The sequence below is a fragment of the Zonotrichia leucophrys genome, chromosome 14, assembly GCF_028769735.1.
Source record: "Zonotrichia leucophrys gambelii isolate GWCS_2022_RI chromosome 14, RI_Zleu_2.0, whole genome shotgun sequence".
Classification (NCBI taxonomy): domain Eukaryota; kingdom Metazoa; phylum Chordata; class Aves; order Passeriformes; family Passerellidae; genus Zonotrichia; species Zonotrichia leucophrys.
In genome coordinates, this window is record NC_088184.1 from 5,384,573 (window position 1) to 5,405,503 (window position 20,931).

Here is a 20,931-nt window from a genome sequence, read left to right on the forward strand (position 1 = left end):
AACACCTGCAACACTGCAGCCTTGGGACCACAGAAACCCATCTTCAAACAGTAAGATGCAAAAAACCATAAAAAGTACATGTAGAAACTGTTAAACACCCATTTTCCCAGGCCTTCATGAAAGCCAGAGCCAACCCTGCACAGCCCCCCAACACCCAGCCATGCCCAGAGCAGCTGCCCCAGCTTTCCCTCCGCCGTACCAAGGTGAGGGACTGTCCCCCCCAGCCACCCAACCTGCTGTGACCTCATGGAACACAAACCCTCAAGGATGGAAGGCACGCAGATGGCAGCACAACAGGTTTTACCAATTCACACACTTTTTTAGGATGTTAAGATTTTTCTCTATTTTAAAATGTGGCTGTGAAACCACAAGTGTTGCTGTTAATTAGTGGTAAATAATGCACCAAGTCAGTGACATTAATCAGGAAAGGTGCAAAACCCAAATCCACATGAATATACACACAGCAAAGAAATTATATATTTATATGACTTGAGATGTGCAAGAGGTATTTAACAGAAGTAGTCAGGACATTTTTACACCACTATTTACAAGTACAGTAGTTTTACACAACTATTTAATAAAAAAATGAAGGCTTCCAGCCATAGCAAAGCTGTGCTTGGTATACAAATAACTTCAACATCACCTGGGACAGAAATTAAATAGAATATAGATTTGGACCCAGATTAGGACATATCACATGTGAACATTTCCCCCTTTTTCTGACCCAAAGACCAGGCAGGTTTAACAGCCAACAATAAATGACACTTGCTGCTCTCACATCAAACAGTGACACTCTGCACCTCAGTGTTTCAGGAAAAGCAAGGGCTCAAAATGTGGAAGCTGAGGTACAAGTCAGACTTTACCTTCTTGTAGAGGGATAGAATATAAGTAAATAAAGGTAGTATAGAAAGTAATCTTATCCCCTATAGAGTTGCAGCTGGGTTAATTATTAAAGATTAGAAGCAGGCCTGACTTTAACAGGCCAGTAGGCAATAAGAAGAGTGTTGTAAAAGAGTGGATTGGTTGATTGAGGGGTACTGGAGTCAGTGGCTGCTGTGAGGACAAGGAAGAGTCAATGCTCTGAGGAGCTGCCTATAAGAAACATCACGGAGGTATGAAACTCTAGCAATATGGAACCTTTGCAATATAATGACAATAGAACTCTTGCAACATAAGGACAACACCTTCTGGCCAGCACACCTTACATTATTAATGCCATTCCTAACACACAATTTAGCCAAAGTTTGTAAACTTCATCTACTTGATCTAACCAAAATCTCCCTGAGTTCTGAGCGACCCAAGAGCTGTAACTCCCACTCCTCTCCAAAATGAAGAGCCGAGACACCAAGCAGAGTTTACCCCGGGCTATTTTATTTACAATATGTACAGTTCCTACAGAAAACGATTGCTCACAGAGGATTTCACACAGCAAACCCCTGGCGTGGCTCCGATGGGCGCTGCCGCCTGCAGCCAGCGCAGCCCCGCGCTCCGATCTCCGGGGAGGGGTGGGGACGCTGGCACGGGTGGGGACACTGCTGGCACGGGGATGCTGCTGGCACGGGGACACCGCTGCTGGCACGGGTGGGGATGCTGGAGGAGCCGGAGGGCAGCAGCTGAGGTAGATCCGGGATGCGCTCGCTCTGCTCGTCCTGCCCGGGCGGCTGTGCCAGCCTGTGCCAGCCTGGGCGGGTGAAGGGGCTGGGGCTGGCTGGCACTCTCTGGTCAGCAACTCTCACTGCTGTGATCTGCTCAGATTTCACAGAATGCTTTGGACTCCTTCAGGATAAAAGGCACTATGTAAATCTACAGGAACCACGCTCTGTTTTGGTAGGGAGAATTCGGATGGGCTGTTAACATGTTGCTCTGATGCTGTGTACCATGAGATTACATCCTTATTGCTTAACACTTATATTACCATTACCTTAATTTAATGCATTCACTTCTATTATCCAGATAATTCCAAAATCTAAATAAAGCATGGCAATTTTGAAGAATGTATTCTTGTAAATTTTTTCCAATGAACTAAACAAACATACTGCACCTGAGAAACCCTCCTGTCCTCCTCTTCATAAGTGTTTCCACATTTCAGTAACAAGTTATTGCGCTCCAAAACAGTTTTTTTTCAGAAAATCCTTCAGTAATTCAAAACTGCATATGGAATGCCTCAAAGTATGGACATCACCAAAGTAGTGTGGGAATAGCACAATACTGAAGCACATGAAATCCAGTCATCTAAAACCCAAAAGGCACCCAAAATCTACTGTTAGTGGCTTTTTCTTCTGAAATAGGAAGGATTGTGTTTCTTAAGATAGTCCCTAAAAGCTGCCACCATCCCATAAATGAATGTGAAAACTTAGTGACATTCAGATACAAGCTCAATTTCATATCAGTCTCAACAACACTAAATATAATTAGGGCTTACTACTGCTGACCAGAGCCTCTGATTCACAGGAACAGTTTGGAAACAAATCCTGACATTTACTGAAAGCCTGTAGAGACAATCCAAGTACCATAAAAACAGCCCTGGGATGGTGCAGTTGTCACCAGCCTGTGGAAATGCAAAGCAAAGGAAAGTTTTCTCACTTAAGGCATGCCTGATAAGCACTTCCCTCTATGCTAACCTACACACACAGACAGCAAAACAAAAGTAAACAACTAGTTTGCCTTGACTGGAAATAAGAGACAGTTAAAAGCACTGCAAGATACAAACTAAAAAGAGAATCAAACATTCCTAGAACTTGCACCTTCTGTTTTGGATTGAATACAGGGAACACATTACAGAGGGAATCTATTACTCTATGAAGAGACCTTACCTTTAGAGACTCCAGATTTCACTTTACACCATTTATAATATTAGACTTGAGAATCTGGACCACAAAATTTTTTACAGGCAGGCAGAGTCCAGTCTACCACAAAGACTCTACTACAAGCTTTACAAACAAACTAGTAAAATAATTTTTCCATTTGTCTTTTTTGTACATGGCTCCTTTCCTGGAAAACCTTTTATTTGTTAAGCTCAAGTGTGACTAGTTAGGACGTAAAAAAACCAAACCCCACAAAAACCTCCAAACCCCAAAACTATTAAACAGAAACCCCCACAAAGTTCCCCCAAAACAATGAATGAGGATTATACAATTGTCAACACTTAAGGAAAAAGAAAACCACACCTTTAGCAAAATCTCATGAATGAAAACATTTCCCAAAACTCTATTTCCAAGGAGAGGAGAAATCTTCTTCAATGTCCATGTCATCACTCATCAAAAAAAATTTTATAGAAAATTTTATTCAACATACAACATTTTCCAGCAAAAAAAGGCAATATACAGGAAGAGGAGTTGTACACTGCGGCTACAGAAACAAAATAAAATACTGGAAAAGAATGTAAAATTAAGTGTGAATTGCTGATTCTATCTTTACTGCACTCAAAACTAGACACGCGGCTGGCATTAGCTCCAAAGAAAAGGAAGCAGTCTGGGGACTGAAATAAAACTACACACAATGAATATCAACATCAGTGAAATTCACTTGCAGACTCACCCAATAAAATTAACCTCCAAGTGTTAAATTGTACATGTTCATTCATTAAATATACAATTGCTTTTTTCGGTTTTTTTTCTTCTTTTTTCGTTTTTTTTCCTCCTTTTTTATACAAAGTCAACAGCTTACTAAACACTAGTGAGCATGCCCTCTGTGCTAAAAGGCTAGTTCTTGTGTTTTCCCCATCTCTTCCCATGGTAACTAAATTAATGATATTTATAATCTTTTCACTTGCTTCTGCCAACTTTTGAGTGTCATTCTATTTGCCAGGAGATGGCATAATCAATTGCAACAGTATTTCTCAGTGGTTGGAAATTTCATAAAAAGACCCAAATATCTCTTTTTAGGACTCGGGGCATCCACTTGGTAAAACGGGATGCAAAGTATTGACTAAATTAAATGAAAACTAGTTTATTAAAAAAGATTCTATGAAGCTGGAGGAGACAAAAATCCCGAATAAGTGCCAACAATGTACACAATAAAGTAGAGATTGCTATTTATTGATGATGTGAGTTTTTCTTTTGCATTTACAAATGCACAAAAATGTCATTTAAAGTATAACTGAAGGAAATAAATCTGATGTGAGTCTAAACATAAGACTTACTAGCTGCAGTGATGGTGAACACCACATGGGAAGGGCAGCCAGTCAGCTTATGCCATCTATAAACGTACTACAGACAAATAATTTTGCCAATGTCAACTGTTCTACTAAACTCTTCCCTCATTATGCTGACAATTGCCTTGCATTACGTTTACCATAAAATAACTCTCATTGGCATCCAAGCTTTTATAAAAACACCTTCATTTTGCTCAAAAAGGGCAGTCAATAGATACAGAGAAGCCAAACTGAACAGCCTCAACAAAATAAAATTAACATCAGCAGCAAATCCTCTTGCTGAAGACTTCAGATATAGTGCACGTGTACCAAAGTTCTACAGTTGTTAAAAAGGTGCACACACACACTTATTTTTGTCCCTTGCCTTGACAATCTGGTTAAGTAAGTCAGTTATGGATTTTAATAGCTTTTTCAAGGTAAGTGTAGCGACTTCTCTTTGGGGCTTTATTGAAATGGTCAAGCCCTAGCCATGGCCTTGGATGAGACATGTTGCCTAGAAAAGAAAAGAGAAAAAAAAAATGAAGTTTAAAGAATAAATTGGAAAAATGTTTCCATTACCCAACCTAGCGCTGTGTGCCCTGCCCACAGTGTGCTGGGAATCAGAGAGGGCAGAGCAGCCCCACAGCCAGAGGGGCAGGGTTTTCCTTCCAGCAGCACATTCACAGCTCCTTCTGCAGCAGGTCCCTGCTTTTTGTCTCCTTCAGTCACCTACAGGACTTTACAGCAGTGAAGGCTGTGCTAAAGCAAGATAACCACTGCTATGGCCAGAGGCACATCACAGTACCAGCTTTCCCCAAAGTGCTGGGCCTGTTTCAAACAGGGAGGATCTGCCACTGAAACATGACAACCAACAGTATTTGCCATAATCTCTGCTATCCCTATCACCTGGTTTAACTGGGAATATCGGTTTAATTCATGTAAAATGTAAACAATGCTAATTAAGAAATCATGAAACTGACCCTCCTCTTTATTTTCTAAGAAAAAACCTTAGTCACTCAGATTGCAAAGAAAATATACAGATTTTTTTTCATTTGTTCAACCCAATATTATTTATTCTACTGCTAATTTTAATGAAAAACCACAGTCCACATACTTTTATTGCAAATGGGAGAAATTCTCTTTTAAAATGTTCTCAATGCAGAGCATCCAATGTTCTTTGAAGTGAAATGATAAAGGCAGAAACTAAAGAGGCCCCCAGCAAGGAAAGTACATTCTACATTCAAAGCCATCAGCTGCAACCACTAAAGCATAAAACATGTGACCTTGTTGGTTGCCTGCATCTGCATTTTGTGATATATTTTCTTCAATCAAAATTATTTTGGTTTTTTTTTTCTTGTCTGACATAATGGTCAATATCAAATTAAAAGAGAACTGGCAGTCTTAGTGAGAGAATTTGAATGTTTCTGAAGAAAGAAATGAGATCCTACATGGTTGGTCATGTAGCTATAGTGATGTACCTTGGCAACAGCAGAGGGACACTACTGACATCAGCTGTGCCAATCAAACTGTGCAATGCCCCAGCTTTGGTTCCATCACTCCAGTGTGTGCTAAAATTTGGCATTTGTAGAAATTATTTCTATCAAAGTATATTCTATCACAGGGGTGAATTCCATGAACTCTCAAATTAAAACCTTTTGCTCTCACATTCCCTGTAACTCCTACAAACAGTTCAATTTCTCCCTTCTCCACATTCTGTGCCTTTGACCTGGTCACCTGGTTGGTTTTTCAAGCTGTTTTGGCACCACTGGCTCTGCCTTGCTCACCAAGCCCAGCAGTTCATTGCAGACTATTGCCTTGCCCTCCCTGACCCATGAGGGATGACAGGGATGACTCCCAGCATAAAATCAGGACTCTGCCTGGATCTGTCTGTGGAGAAATGCCCACCTCCAAGCTGACCATCCAGAGACCCCCCACCAGTAGGGCCCAGAGGTGACTGTGACACTCCTGGGCTCTGGGGTGACTTGTGCACTCACAGCTCTGGCAAGCCAAAGCCTATCTGTGCTACCCACACAACAAAAGGATTGTTTGCTAGGCTCCTGCAAGTATTAACTCTCTGCAGGTTTTGAAATAAATGGACAGTTACAGGATTTCTTTACAGCTGTTACATCAATCCAGAGCACAGCTGGGAAAAGCTGGAGAAAGCTTGATCCTAGCAAAACCTACCAATAAAAATTAGCATTCCTAATTGTTAGAAAAATAGAACTGCAGAGAGTCAGTGCAACTCACAGAGAGGAACACTCAGCTAAGCTGGAAAAAGAAACCCCAATGAATTCAAGGGTTTCAATGGATCCCTGACTGTGGAGGCAGAGGTGCCATTCCCAAACAGAACTCTCCAAAGAGGAAAAGGAGAGATTTGGATTTAGAAGCACTGCTGCAGGTGGCCCAGAGGAGCTGCAGCTGTCCCAGCCCTGGAAGTGTCCAAGGCCAGGTTTGATGGGGCCCTGAGTGACTGGTCTGGTGTGTGGCACCATGGCAGCAGGGTGGAATGGGATGATCTTTAAGGCACCTCCCAGCCCAACCCATGCTATGGCTATGAAAACACTCCTGTGGTGGAACTCCTGGAGGATTAACCTGGTTTCTCCCATGTGTAAATGTCTAAGAAAACAAAGGTTTAAATGTCAGTCAAGTAAACAAGGTAGCAGCCCATCCAGAGACAAATTTAGAATGGAGCTGAATTTGTACCTTGGTGACTCATTTCTTATGGAAAAAAAAAATTAAACAGCATCTAATTGACATATTTAATGTTCTTGTTAGAATCTTCAGATTCATTGAGGATATGAAGAATAAACAAGAATCAAATATGCAAGGGGGTAGATGGACAATAAAGACAAGGTGCAACTGATGCTGTCAAGTGTGTTATACTGACACTGGACCCATTTGGTCACTCACATGCAATCTTTGAACTCAAAAGGAAATAGATTATTTATCTATATGCCCAGAAAATACATTTTCTTGGACTAACACATTCATGCCTTCACCAGTGCTCAGTGTGCACACTGGTGTATATAAATACTTGCTTGGTCACTACATCTAATGTATGTCATGCAAAAAGAACAAACTCTTTCTGCACCCTAGCTAAGGATGAACACATAACAATTGGCAGAGCAGCTTCAGCAGGCCAAAAGAAAAGTGAGGTTGTCTAACAAACTTACCAGGTTGGGACTCAAAATCTTTCAAGTTCACTTCATACTCATCTTCGTTGAGATACTGGTGTCGGCCCATCATTACAATGGCAAATTTAAACTATGCAAAGAAAAAAAACAATCAAAATCCAAATGGTAGGATATGACACTAAAATTAAGCCTTCAAGCCTAAGTTCACAGTCTGACTTTCAGCTGGTTGTAAGTAGAAAACTTGTAACTTCAACTTATAACTTTCAACTTCAGGAATTGAAGGCCAATTCTGGTTAAAACCCTCATCAACAACCTGGATAATGGGACAAAATAAATGCTCAGGAAATCATGAACCCACATCCTGGACTACTGTGTCCAGGTTCAGGCCCTCCAGGGAAAAAGGGCAACAAACTGCAGCAAGTGCACAACAGTCCAGGGAGGCTGTGAGAGGACTAAGGGGGACCTGGCATTCAGGAACCTCTGGGAAATGGGTTCTGCTCAGCCCAGAGAAGAAAAGGCTGACAGGGTATCTGTAGTTTTCCACCACCTGAAGGATGGTGCACAGGAGCAGGCTCTTCTCAAAAAACTGCACAGAGGCGACCTCCACAAGTTGCAAAATGAAACACTCTGATTATGTGCAAGGAAAGCAAAAACTTCCCAGTGATAGTGGAAATACTCTAAAACACAGTGTCCAGAACAGGGCAGAATTCCCACCCTTGGGAGTTTGCAAATTGCAACTAAAAAACCCTGCAGAACCTGACTGAGTCACGTTCTGCTCTGAACAGCAACGTGATGTGGGGGTGGCCTCTAAAGGTCCCACACCAGCTACACTTTTCTGGGTTACTTTGCTTTGCAGAATATCTCTCTTGATGCAGTACAGAAATACTGATCCTACCCATTCTAACTAATTAGTCCTAGAAAAAGCATTATTTCAGTCAAGCAGCTGTTCTATCACACAAAATCAACACTTATCCCAAGGCTGGGGTGTTCCAACCTACTCCAATAAACTCATTTAGGGTTTACAGTCAGCAATAAAAACTCTCCCATTTTGAAATTACCTTCTCAAATTCTTTTTCTTGTATGTCCAGCATTGTCTGAATCCGCTTCATAACCTCTCTGAAGTGTTCACCCTAATAATTACAACAAGATTTTTCATGTCAAAAAAATCTGGGAAAAAGGGAAGCTGTTAATATTTCCTGCTTTAAGCTTCATTGAAATAGATTCCCTCAATGTCTCTGTTATTTACAAAATTATACAAGTGTCAACATCATTCTCTACAATATGGAACAACAGCAGGCAACTTTCTCTACATTCAGGAACTTTAAGTCTTATTGATTTATCATTATGCAAACTGGCCCATAAATTGCTCAGGCACTGCCACTGATAAGTGCAAGTCAGGTTAAAGTTAAATAGTAAAATAAGAAAATTAGCAGAAAAATAGGAATTTGTAAAAAAAACCCCATATTCTTGCTAAGTTTGTTGCCATTTTTTGTACTATGTTCCTGCTCCCTGTCTATGTAAAGTGACCAAAAAAGTGACAGATACTGTCAACTTAAAGATGAATAAAATATATTAACTGTCGTAACAAGGAAATGCAGAACAAATGGTTTTCACCAGAAATCACCAAACAAGTGTTATTCTTTGATCAAAAATATGGAAATCAGTAAAATGATAATTTTAGAGGTAGAGAAATATGGACACATTTCTCATTCCCAAAATTTTAAAGTAGGTAATTTTCATACAAAGTAACATATATGAACCAGAAAAAGCTTAGAAGGAAATGGTAACTGCTCCCAGAAATACACTTTGATATTAAGAGAATCAGGGTGACATTCAGCTGGAGCAGCACCACAGGAAAAACTTGAGAATTTAAATTAAGCTTTCAAAATTAGCTTTTGTTCTTGTACCAACTTTCAGCCCTGGAAGATAAAGCACATCAAATTACAGAAGGGATGAAATGCAAAGTCATCTCAGAGAGTGATGGAGAAAGCAACCCCATTTTCCATAACCCTGTCTCAGTGAGAGCAACCAAGGCAGGGCCACTTTTGCCAACAACTCTGCACTGCAGTTACTCAAGTGCTGCTGGAAATAGGGTTCTGGTTTGTTGGGGGGTTCTGCAGGGGCAGGGGATGGCAGCTGCTGCCAAGTGACAGCTTTCATGGTGTTACAGGCTCCCTGAAACACTGAACAACCTGGGTATGCAAAAGGAACTGAGCTGGGAAATGGCTGAACCATAAAAAGGCACAGATTGGGCAGAACCTTTGTATTTTCCTACTCACTTCCTACATTAATGCATTTCTTCAACAGTACTTAAAGCAAAAATCATCAGTACAATCCCACAGGAAGAAAAAGGAAGCCATACTGCACCTGGTGTATCCTCAGCAAGAAGGGAATTCCAAATGTCCCGAAAACCTCTTTGTGGAAATGTGCCACTGTGATTAGCATCTCATTTTCTTTATCTATATCTACCTGGTCCAGAGGAATTTCCTAGATCCAGACAGAGAATTGTGACTCCAATCAGTAAGCTTCCACAAAAAGAAACTAATGCTTTGAAGTTATTTTTCTAGTTATTAAGCATTACTGATGTACTGTTACTGATTCCAAACAATTCTATTCAAAAACAATTAAAAGAGCCATGTTGTTTGACAGAGTCTTTTAGCAGAGTCCCTCATCCCTGGCATGACAGCACTTCAGCTTCCCCTACTCAGGAAATATTCTCCTGGCTTCCCTGAATGGCTTTTTTGACAAGAAATCTTCTATCAGTGCAGAACTAGCTGACAGTAACCCAGGCCTCTTGCCAGCTCCTCATTACAGTTTACACTGGAAACTTTTTTTTTATTTCTGATCTTTGAAGCAAGTTAGTAGATCTAAATGATGAGATGTTTAAAAAAAAAAAGATCACATGTTAAGTATCAAATTTGCTTCAAGAACCTCAAGTGTAACAGAAAAGGAAACAAAACTTTCTAGAATATTACAGTACAAAAGTGAGTTTAAGTATAAACACTTCTATCATGAACTCTCAAACAAACCTTGGAATTACTGCCAAGACATTCAATGTCCTTTTGGACAGGCTCTTGCAAAGTCTTCAGTATTGTTATAAAAACATTTATAAAAATGAAATAATGAAACCATTGTAGGGAAACAGATGGAACAAAGGACAATCTTTTTAAAAGCATTATCTTAAAAAATACATATAATATTATCATGTAATCTTAACACAAAATCACAGTATTTGAAGGTCAGCACCCAGAAAATTACCAGCTGAAAGTTTTCTCTCTAAGTCAGATTTTAAAGTTCTCTAAGACAAGCACAACTTACCTCTATTCGAAACGTTCGACTTGTTGCAGGTGACAAACACTCTAACAGCTCATCCTCCTGATGGACACCAATTATTTTGTAACTTACAATTTCTAGCAGCCTTAAAGATAAACAGAAAAGTATTTTTAAAAAGTGAATTTAAAAAATTCAATGCAGCATTTCTTTCTCAAATCTTGAGAGAGATTAGTGTAGAATGTACACTGATGCTGCTATTGTATTTATAAAATTCTGAATTCAATCTTTAGTAAAAATTAAGCATTAAAGCCATGAGAGGTTAAATTATTTCTGGCTCATGGCAAAAAGCCAGGATGTGCCATTACAAAATACAGGTTTCTAGTGGAGATTATTTTAGATATCCTCTTTAAATGACCTCACTTTTAACTCCTGTAACTCCTGAGAAGTGAATAGCATGAAATGCTTGGATTTGAAAGAATTAATAAGTCATGACTATCAAATGCAATTGATGAAACTCAAGGATGTAAAACACAAACCAAAAAACTGTGTAAAAATTATATTTATAGCTAAGAAGAACTCTTAACAGTGGCAATCTGGAAGATTTTAACACAATATTACATTTAATCTGTTAATAATGGTATCTACAATATTTTAAATTCTACAGATACTTTGCTGTATAAAATCTATATGATCACATAGAAGAAATCAAGAGTCTTCCAGCTTTACCTTAATTTCCCTGAACCTTTTTCAGAGAGTTCTACAACTTTTTTACATTCTTCTAACAGGTCCCGCACACACCCATGCTTATCTGGATATACTGTTATTTCCTGTGGAATTTGAAACACAAAAATCATTAAAAAATCTGAGAAAGTAAACAACCACATTAAAGCACAGAACACAGCAGACTGTTCTCCCTAACCACTCATCTTGAAAAGATAACTGAAGTCAACACCTATGTTATCTTTAACATTTTTGTTAAGAGATCTGATTTTTTTTTTTTTTACATTTTTTGTGCTCTTTGGGGGTTTTTTGCTGTTGGTTTGTTAGGTTTATTTTTTACATCATGTAAAACTTTGTTCTAATTCTCAGGGGCCACTCAGAGGTAGACCCATAACCACAGCCATTCTAGCTCTGACACATAAATGACAGCAAGTGTGTAATGGCTTCACTCACCTCTTCCCTAAACTGGCTATTTAGCCATATGCACTTAAAACTTCTTCTGTTTTCAAAATCAGTTATCTTCATTTTGAGCTAAAGAAATAAAAGAAAAACACTTTAGGCATACTTTGAATAGGGCAGAATTATTTTTATAACTCACCCCAACAAAAAGAGAAGACTCTTACCTGTTGATAGTAGAGTTTTTTCGGTTGCCTAGGCTTGAAGAACTGCAGAAGATCTCTTAAAGTACCTTCATAATTATGTCTAAGAGGATTACCAGGGCCATCCCTATAACTACAGAAAGAAAGAAAACATGTTCTTAAAATCCATCTCTTCAAAATCCATTACTGCTCAGCAAATTGAAGCACCAAGAACATTTTTATTACTGTCTTCCAATTTCATATAATTGCTAACACAGCCTAAGCAGCACAACACACAGAACTTTAATGATTTTTAAACACAGCCTGGCTGTGGGAACAGAAAACCATTCAGGGTGTGTGTTAACTCTCCTGCATGTTTACAAGCTCACTGATGTCAGTGCTGCAGGCTGGCAGATCTGCATTCCTCTGAAATTACTGGCATAGCAGCACATGCTCTAGATTGTGAAAGGTTAATTTGTGGAGCCATATGACACAGCAAATTCCACAGTGACCACAGCACTGCAAACTACAAAGAGCTACTCAAATTCTCACTGATGATGAAGGGAGATAGCCTCAGGTAACTAAAGAGCATTTACACTTCCATGAATACAGAAAGCTCTAAGTGTATGTGCATTATTCCTGAAGCACACACACAGAGCTATGTACACTACTTTCTGCTCTAGTTTTATACAGATTCAAGTCTAGTTTTATACAAACATATGTAAAACCACCCTTTAACCAGAAATATCTCTTTGAGCACCTGAGAACTTGTTAGATTATCATCATCTTCATAAAACCTCATTTGCAGACTTTGAGGGAGGAGGGGAGAATTCAGTGAAGTAACTCCTGCATTTAAACTTGTAAAATCAGCAAAAATACTGCTTTTATGTGCATTTGTTTCTGCTCTCCTCCATTGTAGAAATCTGCATTCACCGGAACAGCACTTGAATTAGCTTAGCAATTTATCCCACAGCATCAGGCTTTGAAGTAATTAATGATTTTTAAAATGACATTTACTAGAACTCTTCTAAAACATGCAATTCTTTGAGGCTCTAGAGACAGACATTGCAATACTTCAACTGTCAAAGCAACCTGCTGTGCTTGCCAGAAAGGTAACATCTTACTGGTACAGAATTAGTTAATGACCTGGAAAAGGCTAAGTTTTGAGGAGCAGCTTAGACACAGAATACTAAGGAATTTGTCTTACTTACCCTTGGGACTTGAAAAATTGTAATAGCATTGGATCCGTGTTAAGTCTCTGAGCGACTGTCTTTGCAACCTGAAAATAAATTTTGGTAAGTTCTGAATTGTTTCACACAGTTATGACATTGCTCTACATCATACAGTCATTATTTCATGAGACTATAATTTCCCTGACAGAGCAGAATGGTCTACAAAGAAAGAATCCAATTATCAAATAACTCATTATTAATAAAACTGAGGAGTTGATAGTATTTTCTTCCCACAAGCCTTAGTGGCTTCCTTAAATTTTTCATTTAAAATGAAATCTACACAATGCAAATAATGTACACTGATAGTTTAAGAACTTTTCTAAAAGTATGTATAATGAGCTAGTGCAAAAGTTACTTCCCAAACAAGGAAACAAGAGAGAAACAGGAGACATGCCTGAAAGTAATTCATCCTATTGGATAAAGTAACAACAAAGCCTGGGTCGTTGGGGATGGTTTTGTCACAGAAAATGACATCCACACGGTGATAGAGGTCTCTGAAGTATTCCTTAGCTGTGGGGAGCTCACTGTTATCGTTTTCTGGGTCATCCCTACAAGAGCAAACAAATGGTGATACCATTACACATCACATTGTTACACACACAGGCAGTTGGGGCTTTAAGAACATGTTCTACAGTGAGTCAGCAGCAGTGGAGAGACACAGAGGTGAAGTTTGGAAACCTTCTGCAAGAGCCACCAGTGGCACACAGTAGGACTGGTGCAGTCAGCAGTGACCCAGAGCCCGCCGTGGCTGTGTGCTGCAGCCCTCGCCTGCTCTGCTGGGCTCCTGGGGTTTCACAGCAGCACTGCAGCAGGAGCTGGCCCTCCCTCCCACCCTGGCACCCCTGTGTGTCTGTACTAATGCTGCACAGCTTTCCCTGAGCCCCTGTATCGGTCACTTTGCACAGAGGACAGATGGACGGCATTCCCTGGCACACAGAGGCAGAGCAGTGGGCACAGGGGCTGGTTTGGGTCACTCCTGACTGGTACCCCAACTTCTCTGCAGAGAAATAGCACCAGGGTACAAGCTGTGCACTTACCCAGGAGTCAGCAGCCAGCCAAGGGTGCATAACACCAACTGGGTCAACTGGGACTGCAAGTTCCAAGGCATGACATGAGAAATACATTCATCTCACATAATCTGGGGTAAGAGTGCTGAAGATAGACTAGCTGGCTTCCACCCACTGTCAGCCCATGGAGAGAAACAGAGCAACACAGTTGGGTGTGACCATCAGGAGTGAGAGCATAGAAATGCTGATTTATAGCCCTGCCAAGCTTATGAAAGATCCCTTCATTGGACACAAGATGCAGGAGCTCCCCTTTTGCCTTGGAGAAATCTCCAGCTGAAGCACCAGTACACCTATGAGTGGCACGTGCTCAGGCAAACTGGGAGCATCTCACCACTGCAGACCAGTAGGGACCTGACTGTGAGCACAAGGGAGAGGCAAAAAGGGAAAGCAGTTCAGTGTAGTTCTGGGCTGAAAGAGCTCCAAGAGCCTTGTCTGGTGGTATCTGAAATGCTGGAAGGCTCTTCAGTGTCTGTGTTACAGTGGCTCCAGTACAAAGCTGCACAAATCAGATGCACTGCTGAACACACTCTGGTCATATTATGAGCTATTTTAGGTTATTGGTTTTCCAAACTAGGAGGACACCTTAAGTAATATGGCACATGATACTCAAATAGCACTGATATTTGCTCATTTCCCCTTTGAATAAACAAATGAGAACTGCAGAGAACACATCTACTATTGGAATGTAATACTTAGCTCTTGATAAAAGAGCTTAAAGAAAGTTCAGTTTTCAAAAACCAGGTGATAAGATTGCAATAAGGTGCCCCCATAAAATACCTACTTCTGAAACACTATGATGTCACCATCCATGAGTTCATCGAGAGCTTTATCAAGAGATACATCATAGTCTTGAATCCTTTCTGTTAAATTGGGTTTAACTTCCTGCAACAAAGAACAAAAATTATTGATCACAAAATACAAGACAAAAGTAAATGTCACAAATAAGTCACAATAGTGAAGAAATCATCAGCTAAGGTAACCTGTACATTCTTTCAACTGAAACAAATGGATAGATACGTATCTATTCAAATCCAATGCATGTGTTATTAAATATCTATATGCATATTACATATTTATACTTGCAGGCTGACCTCTGGGCTGACCCAGGGATAAAAGCACCTGTGCAAACAAACTGGAATGGCACTGTAACCTTGGCCTGCCCAGAACAAGTACAGCTTTGCTTTTTAGGACAGCACTGTGTGTGCTGCCCTGGCACCACCAGAGAGAGCAGCAGGACTGCTACCAGAAACTGCAGCAAAAACCAAATTCCTTGTTCTTACTCTAGCAAGGACTTGGCCTTGGCAAGATCTGCATCATCAGCACTCAATAAATGTAGCAGTTTTGAAGAGTCACTGCTTGTGTATTTGGGCAGAAACAGCCTAGCAGACAGGATTTTGTTTCCTGATTTTGGCTTGGGGAAGGAAGGAGAAGCAACATTTTCTCATCTTCACTAAGGTGGGAACTGAAAACACAATGGCCAATAATGAAAGCAGCATCAGCTCCTCTAACTCAGCAACACAGGTTTAGCACAACAAAGCTGCTCATATAGGACCCTCATGGAGACAGTTTTTGGGTTTAAAGCTTTACACTTTTATCTGTTTAATATAAAATCTGTTTTGAATTTAACTCTCTGCTGCTACTCTTTTGCAGCACTGTAGACTTCAAAGTTACAGACTACAGTGCTGATAATTTATAAATTACTATTGTTATGAGCAACTTTTTTAAATTATTTTTTTTCTTTATAGCATGCAAAAGACAAAAAAGTTACAAAAAGTTTATCAATCCAAACCTCATAGAGGATAAGGTTAGTTTCTTGTGGAAATCCTGCTCTCTCACACATAACTGGAAGCAAGTCACCTGTTGGAGAAAAAAGAAGGAATGTGAAATGTGTTGCACTAATTGCTAGTGAGACCAACCACAGAAAGGAGAGAATCCCTTTCTTTACCCTGGGTAGATGGTTCTACAATGCCTAAGAAAAGCTTTCCACACCTAAGTTTCCACACCTTGTTGACATTCAACCACCCATTTATGGCTCCTTTCCACTTCATCTGAGCCACAAAAATATGTGCAAGTTCACTGAAAATCCAAGAGATTAAACAGCACTGCTCCTTCCTCAGAAAAAAGGTTTAATATCTTTAAAAAGAAAAAGACAGCTAAAATACAAAATTTAAAAATATGCATAAGTTAACAAATGAGACATTCAAAACAAAAAACTAAAATATTTTTAGTCAGTGGGTATTTGCTGAATTCCTTAAATGGACCCATATGAAAATCAAGGCTCACAGGTAACTCAGGCTGAGCAGCTGCTCAGGCTGCCATAGTGAAAGGTTAAAGAAAAGCTATGGGGAGGGAAATATCACATCCCAAAGCTTTGCAACAGGTCTGAAACAGCTGTAACACCTGGTGAGTGCAGCAGCAATGGACTGACCACCTGTGGGGTTTTCAGGCTCAGACCTGCAGAAAATGTCACTGACACCACATGGGGAAGAAAACTCTCAAGTGCTGGGTGAAATAAGAATTTGCTTCTGTGGTGTACCTTTGGTTTCAGTAAGGGAATTATTATTAAAGGAAAAGTATGTGTCAATCTACTTGAAAAACTTCAATGATCACAATGAAATTGAAATTCAGAACTCACGTATTTTACAGGATATAGGGGTGTAGATATGTCCACAATAATTCAAACTCCGAGTTTTCGGATCATACATCTTCAAAAACAACATTACATCATCTACAAAGTAAAAAAACAAGATTTCATTTCAAGTAAGGCTTGGGGAGGGGGAAGGAGATCACCTAGATATTTTTATTTACACAGTAACAAAACATATGTCTTTATTAATTCAGTGCCCTTAAAATATAGAGAGAAATTTATTCAGTGAGTCTAAAAACATGCAAAGCACGCCTTCTACTCCAAGAGAAATAAATGAGGGAGAAACTGCATGAGAAAAACTAATTTCAGCCCTGTAGTAGTTTGATGGATACATCAACGACATTGTTGAAAAAAAATGGTGCACAGTGTTTTTGGAGATACACCCAAAATGAAAGTATTTTGTATTTAGAAAGGTTTAGCCCGCATGCTTACGATCTTTATCAAATTTGGGTAATGTTGCTCCAGTAGCAGCCATCTCTGGATCTACTGTTTCCAAAAATATTGTCCATGGATTCTCATTGTCACTGAGCTCAATCATCTATGTAAAAAGAGAGAAGAAAAAACCTCTCTGAAGAACCTAATACAACCTGGTATCAGCATTTTAGTCAGATACAAGAACTTTACGACACTGGACAAATGGGAGAGGGTTTTTTTTAAGTTGTGTTAAAGGAAGTTCATGAAATTTATTAAGACAAACAAATATGGATATAAAACCACCAAAAACTTTGATGAAGCAGTAACAGTTTTACTTAAAATGAACCCACTTCTTTATCTTTCACAACTTTACCTACAGCTATCTTTACAATGGCAAGGACACGACTTAATTTTAGAATAAAATGAAGGTGAAACCATCCTGTAGTATTTAGACACATTTTACATTTTAAGCAACAGAATTCCTTAAATCCAGAGGGTTTGCCCTTTTTGTCAAAGGGACATTTCTGTTTTAATCTAACATAAGAAATCATGATTACACCTTTTTTTTCCACAGCAGAAAAATCATGCACCAACCACACTCCTGCTTCTTATCCAAACTAATCCACTAAACACCAAGTCTTCCCCAAGTATCAAACTTCACCAGATACAATGAAATTAATTTCAAATCAAAAGCCTGAAAAATCTTATGCTTCAAAGTTAGATATTCTTCAAGAGAGCTAAGAATCACAGGAGATGTAAGAAGTACTATCATCTCTCAGTGACTGCTTACCGTTTTATTGCCATCTGCTTCATTATCTAACATTGCAGGTCTTTTTGTTCCATTACTTCTAGCTTGCATTGGCCATAATCTGATTTGATCCTGGGGAAATCCCTAAAATAAATAAAAATTGTGATAGGAAACTGAATGAAAACAAGAGAAAAATAGGCTAAGATGTTTTCACGAAACTCAAACAGATCTTGTGTGTTAAGAGTTCTAAATTATGATTGCTGTCAATATGTGGAGAAGGTAAGAGCTAGAGCACAACCATAATGTAACAAAATAAATACATGCAGGTATTCAGCTGCAGAAAACTCACCATTGTTTGAGAGAGGTTTTGAACAAATTCTGTAAGTGTGGAGTTTTTTAATACTTTGAAAACAGTGTACTTCACTTTTTCTTCATCATACATATCATTGCCTTGGTGACCACAGAACTGATCCTCTGCCACTATCTGAAAAATGACATTTAAAGGTTACTTTTCAGATTAGCCCAGGTAATACCTTCTCAGGATGCTTTACTATGCAACCTCACTGGCCCTCTGGCACAGTGCTAACACAACTCACGTTCTCAGGGAGCAAATTTGCAAGAACACAGATTACAATGAAATTAAAAAATCGTGATTGATAATCTCATCAGTGCAAGTAATTAAAATACATTAATTCTTACAAATCCCGAGCAATTAAAAACCAGTTGTGCTTAGATCCCAAGTCTTGGAACGTGCTCTAACAATCTTGGCACTTGGAGAAAATGAAAAGGCTACATAATTCTGTGACTGCTGAATGCCAGGAGGCCACTGAACCCTCTCCCTGTATTTCCCACAGCTCCCCTGCACTCTCTGGTAACAGAAGCACAAACAGTGCAATGCTGCCAGTGTCCCACTGCAAACTCAGTGCAAATGCAGGGCAGAACAAGCTGGACTTCACCAGTATCTCTGCTTATCAGCACCAGAGAGAACAGGCAAGGAAACATGGAGACACGTGGAAAATGGGTTCTATTTCCCTGTGCCAGATGGGCTCTGGAAAGAGCCATAAACAGGGTTCCTTAAGGCAATTCATAACAATCTTGTCCATCTGGCTTTTCCAAAAAGATAATTGCAAATATAAGCACTCTCTCCTCCTGCTTCTACTTGATGAGCTCTGTTTGGCAATAGTCCAGACCTGCAGCCTATGGCTAGATACATTCTAATTTTAGAAAATAATTCCTGAAGGAGATAAAAGTGCAGTGGGCAGGGCAGCCATTGGAAATAACGTGGTCCTTTTCCCTTTCACCTGAACCTACTATTTTTACTCACAAGCACAATAAATTCTAAAGAAAACAGAAATGTTTATAACATACAGTACTGTGTGTTTTATTACAATTCGTTGCATATGTAAATATACCTAAAAGTACTAAAATTATAATTTCTCTTCAAACACTACTTCAGAAGAAAAATTAAAAAAAAAAAAAAAAAAAGAAAAAAAAAGAAAATCAAGGTTTGCCTCCAGGGTGGCTCAATAGCCTAAATTTTCATGGTAAAGTAGCTGTAACTTAATCTGTTTCAAAAGCTGACCTGCACTTGCATATAGAGGTGAGCTTCCTGCCTCTCCTTCCTCTTCTGAGCTTCTATCCTCTTCTCTTCTTGTAGCCTTTCTACAAGTTGTTGAGGAATATCATGGTCGGTTACAGGCTGCAAAACTTCACCTATAAAGCAGATTTTATGATGTTATTTCAAGATTTACATCAAACAGTTTCTTTTTCACACACGCTTGACTTCCCTCTGATTTGAAGTCAAAACCAACTTTCTTCATCTTTCACTTGAAAACAAGGTTTGATATCATCATGCTTTGGCAAAAGAAGCACTTCTACGACAAACCAAAGTGCACTACTCCCATGAAATATGTATCACAGACTTTTGAATGAAATATTCAGTTCAGAATTAAAAAAATATTTGCCACCACTCCCTTTTTAAAGCATATCTGTATCTACACGTTTACATTCAATTTGATTTAATTCCATTAATCAAAAAATCAGTAAATCAAAGGCAACTCCAATGAAGGGGAGAGAATGATGCATCTGATTCCATCATCAGAAGGCTAATTAATTACTTTATTATACTATACTATATACATTTCATCTAAACCTAATCTGCCAAGCACTCACACTGCACTGAATCTCGTGACTGTCCGTCGACAGTCCTGACACACACAGTTGGCCCTGACAGGCCAAGGAAACAAAACATCCTCACTTTGGACAGACAATCTCCATATTGCATTCTAGTTTGGCACAACACAGGCACAGCAAGAGATAAGAACTGTGCTTCAGAGAATGTGAATCTCAGAAATCCTTGGGAAGAATTGTGCCTTGCTTTTCTCTGTGAAGAGAAATGTGGCAACATTCCATTACCCAAGCCAGCTCACTAAGTTTTCCATCCTCTAAAGCAGGAAAGGTTGAAGCTCTTTGCAGGTGCCTTCCTGAGCTAAAGCTGACCCAGAGCAGCACACACTCTCCACGAGTGAGAGAGCGGCAGGTTGATCCTGCGGGATTGCTGCATTCCCACTGTAAATAAGGCAGCCCTGTTGTGCAGGAACACAGCCAACTATCAGAAGAACAGCAGCCCTGCCTGCCAGTGCCCTTTGAGCAGAGAGGACACGTACTGAGCTTGGACTCCCTGATGTAGACCAGCATGTAGGCGTTGGTGCAGTGCCGCACGGACAGGTCGTCGTCGTGGCCGCCGTAGTTGTGCTCGATCGCCTCCTCCTTCGTGCACCTCGACACAACGTCGTCATCGAATTTACACCACTAGGGAGGCAGTTTGACAGAAAGGTGATTTTACACGTAAAAACATGCTCCTGAATGATAAATTAATCCTATTTCTGGCATGTCTTTCAACTCTTTGAAGTAACTAAAATTACCTTCGAGCGGCGTGACTTTTAAAAGGAAATCTAGTTCAGTATGATTTGTGCTACCTGCTACT

The 20,931-nt window shown here is 39.6% G+C and overlaps 1 protein-coding gene across 2 annotated transcripts in view; it reads right to left on the reverse strand.

Annotated features, from left to right (window-relative positions):
- Positions 1-1,350: 1,350 nt before the first annotated feature.
- The window catches only part of USP7 (ubiquitin specific peptidase 7), a 70,839-nt gene continuing 51,258 nt past the window's right edge, over positions 1,351-20,931 (reverse strand). For both annotated transcript variants that reach the window (XM_064725694.1, XM_064725695.1), the window contains 18 exons: positions 20,612-20,756; positions 19,528-19,658; positions 18,295-18,429; positions 17,988-18,089; positions 17,216-17,321; positions 16,772-16,864; positions 15,926-15,993; positions 14,918-15,018; positions 13,464-13,617; positions 13,049-13,116; positions 11,883-11,991; positions 11,713-11,790; positions 11,266-11,366; positions 10,585-10,684; positions 9,634-9,753; positions 8,325-8,396; positions 7,306-7,396; positions 1,351-4,646 (listed from right to left, as the gene is read on the reverse strand). In XM_064725694.1, coding sequence (XP_064581764.1) covers positions 4,540-4,646; positions 7,306-7,396; positions 8,325-8,396; positions 9,634-9,753; positions 10,585-10,684; positions 11,266-11,366; positions 11,713-11,790; positions 11,883-11,991; positions 13,049-13,116; positions 13,464-13,617; positions 14,918-15,018; positions 15,926-15,993; positions 16,772-16,864; positions 17,216-17,321; positions 17,988-18,089; positions 18,295-18,429; positions 19,528-19,658; positions 20,612-20,756 — 1,881 coding nt within the window. In that variant the 3' untranslated portion in view covers positions 1,351-4,539. The remainder of the gene's footprint in view (positions 4,647-7,305; positions 7,397-8,324; positions 8,397-9,633; positions 9,754-10,584; positions 10,685-11,265; positions 11,367-11,712; positions 11,791-11,882; positions 11,992-13,048; positions 13,117-13,463; positions 13,618-14,917; positions 15,019-15,925; positions 15,994-16,771; positions 16,865-17,215; positions 17,322-17,987; positions 18,090-18,294; positions 18,430-19,527; positions 19,659-20,611; positions 20,757-20,931) is intronic.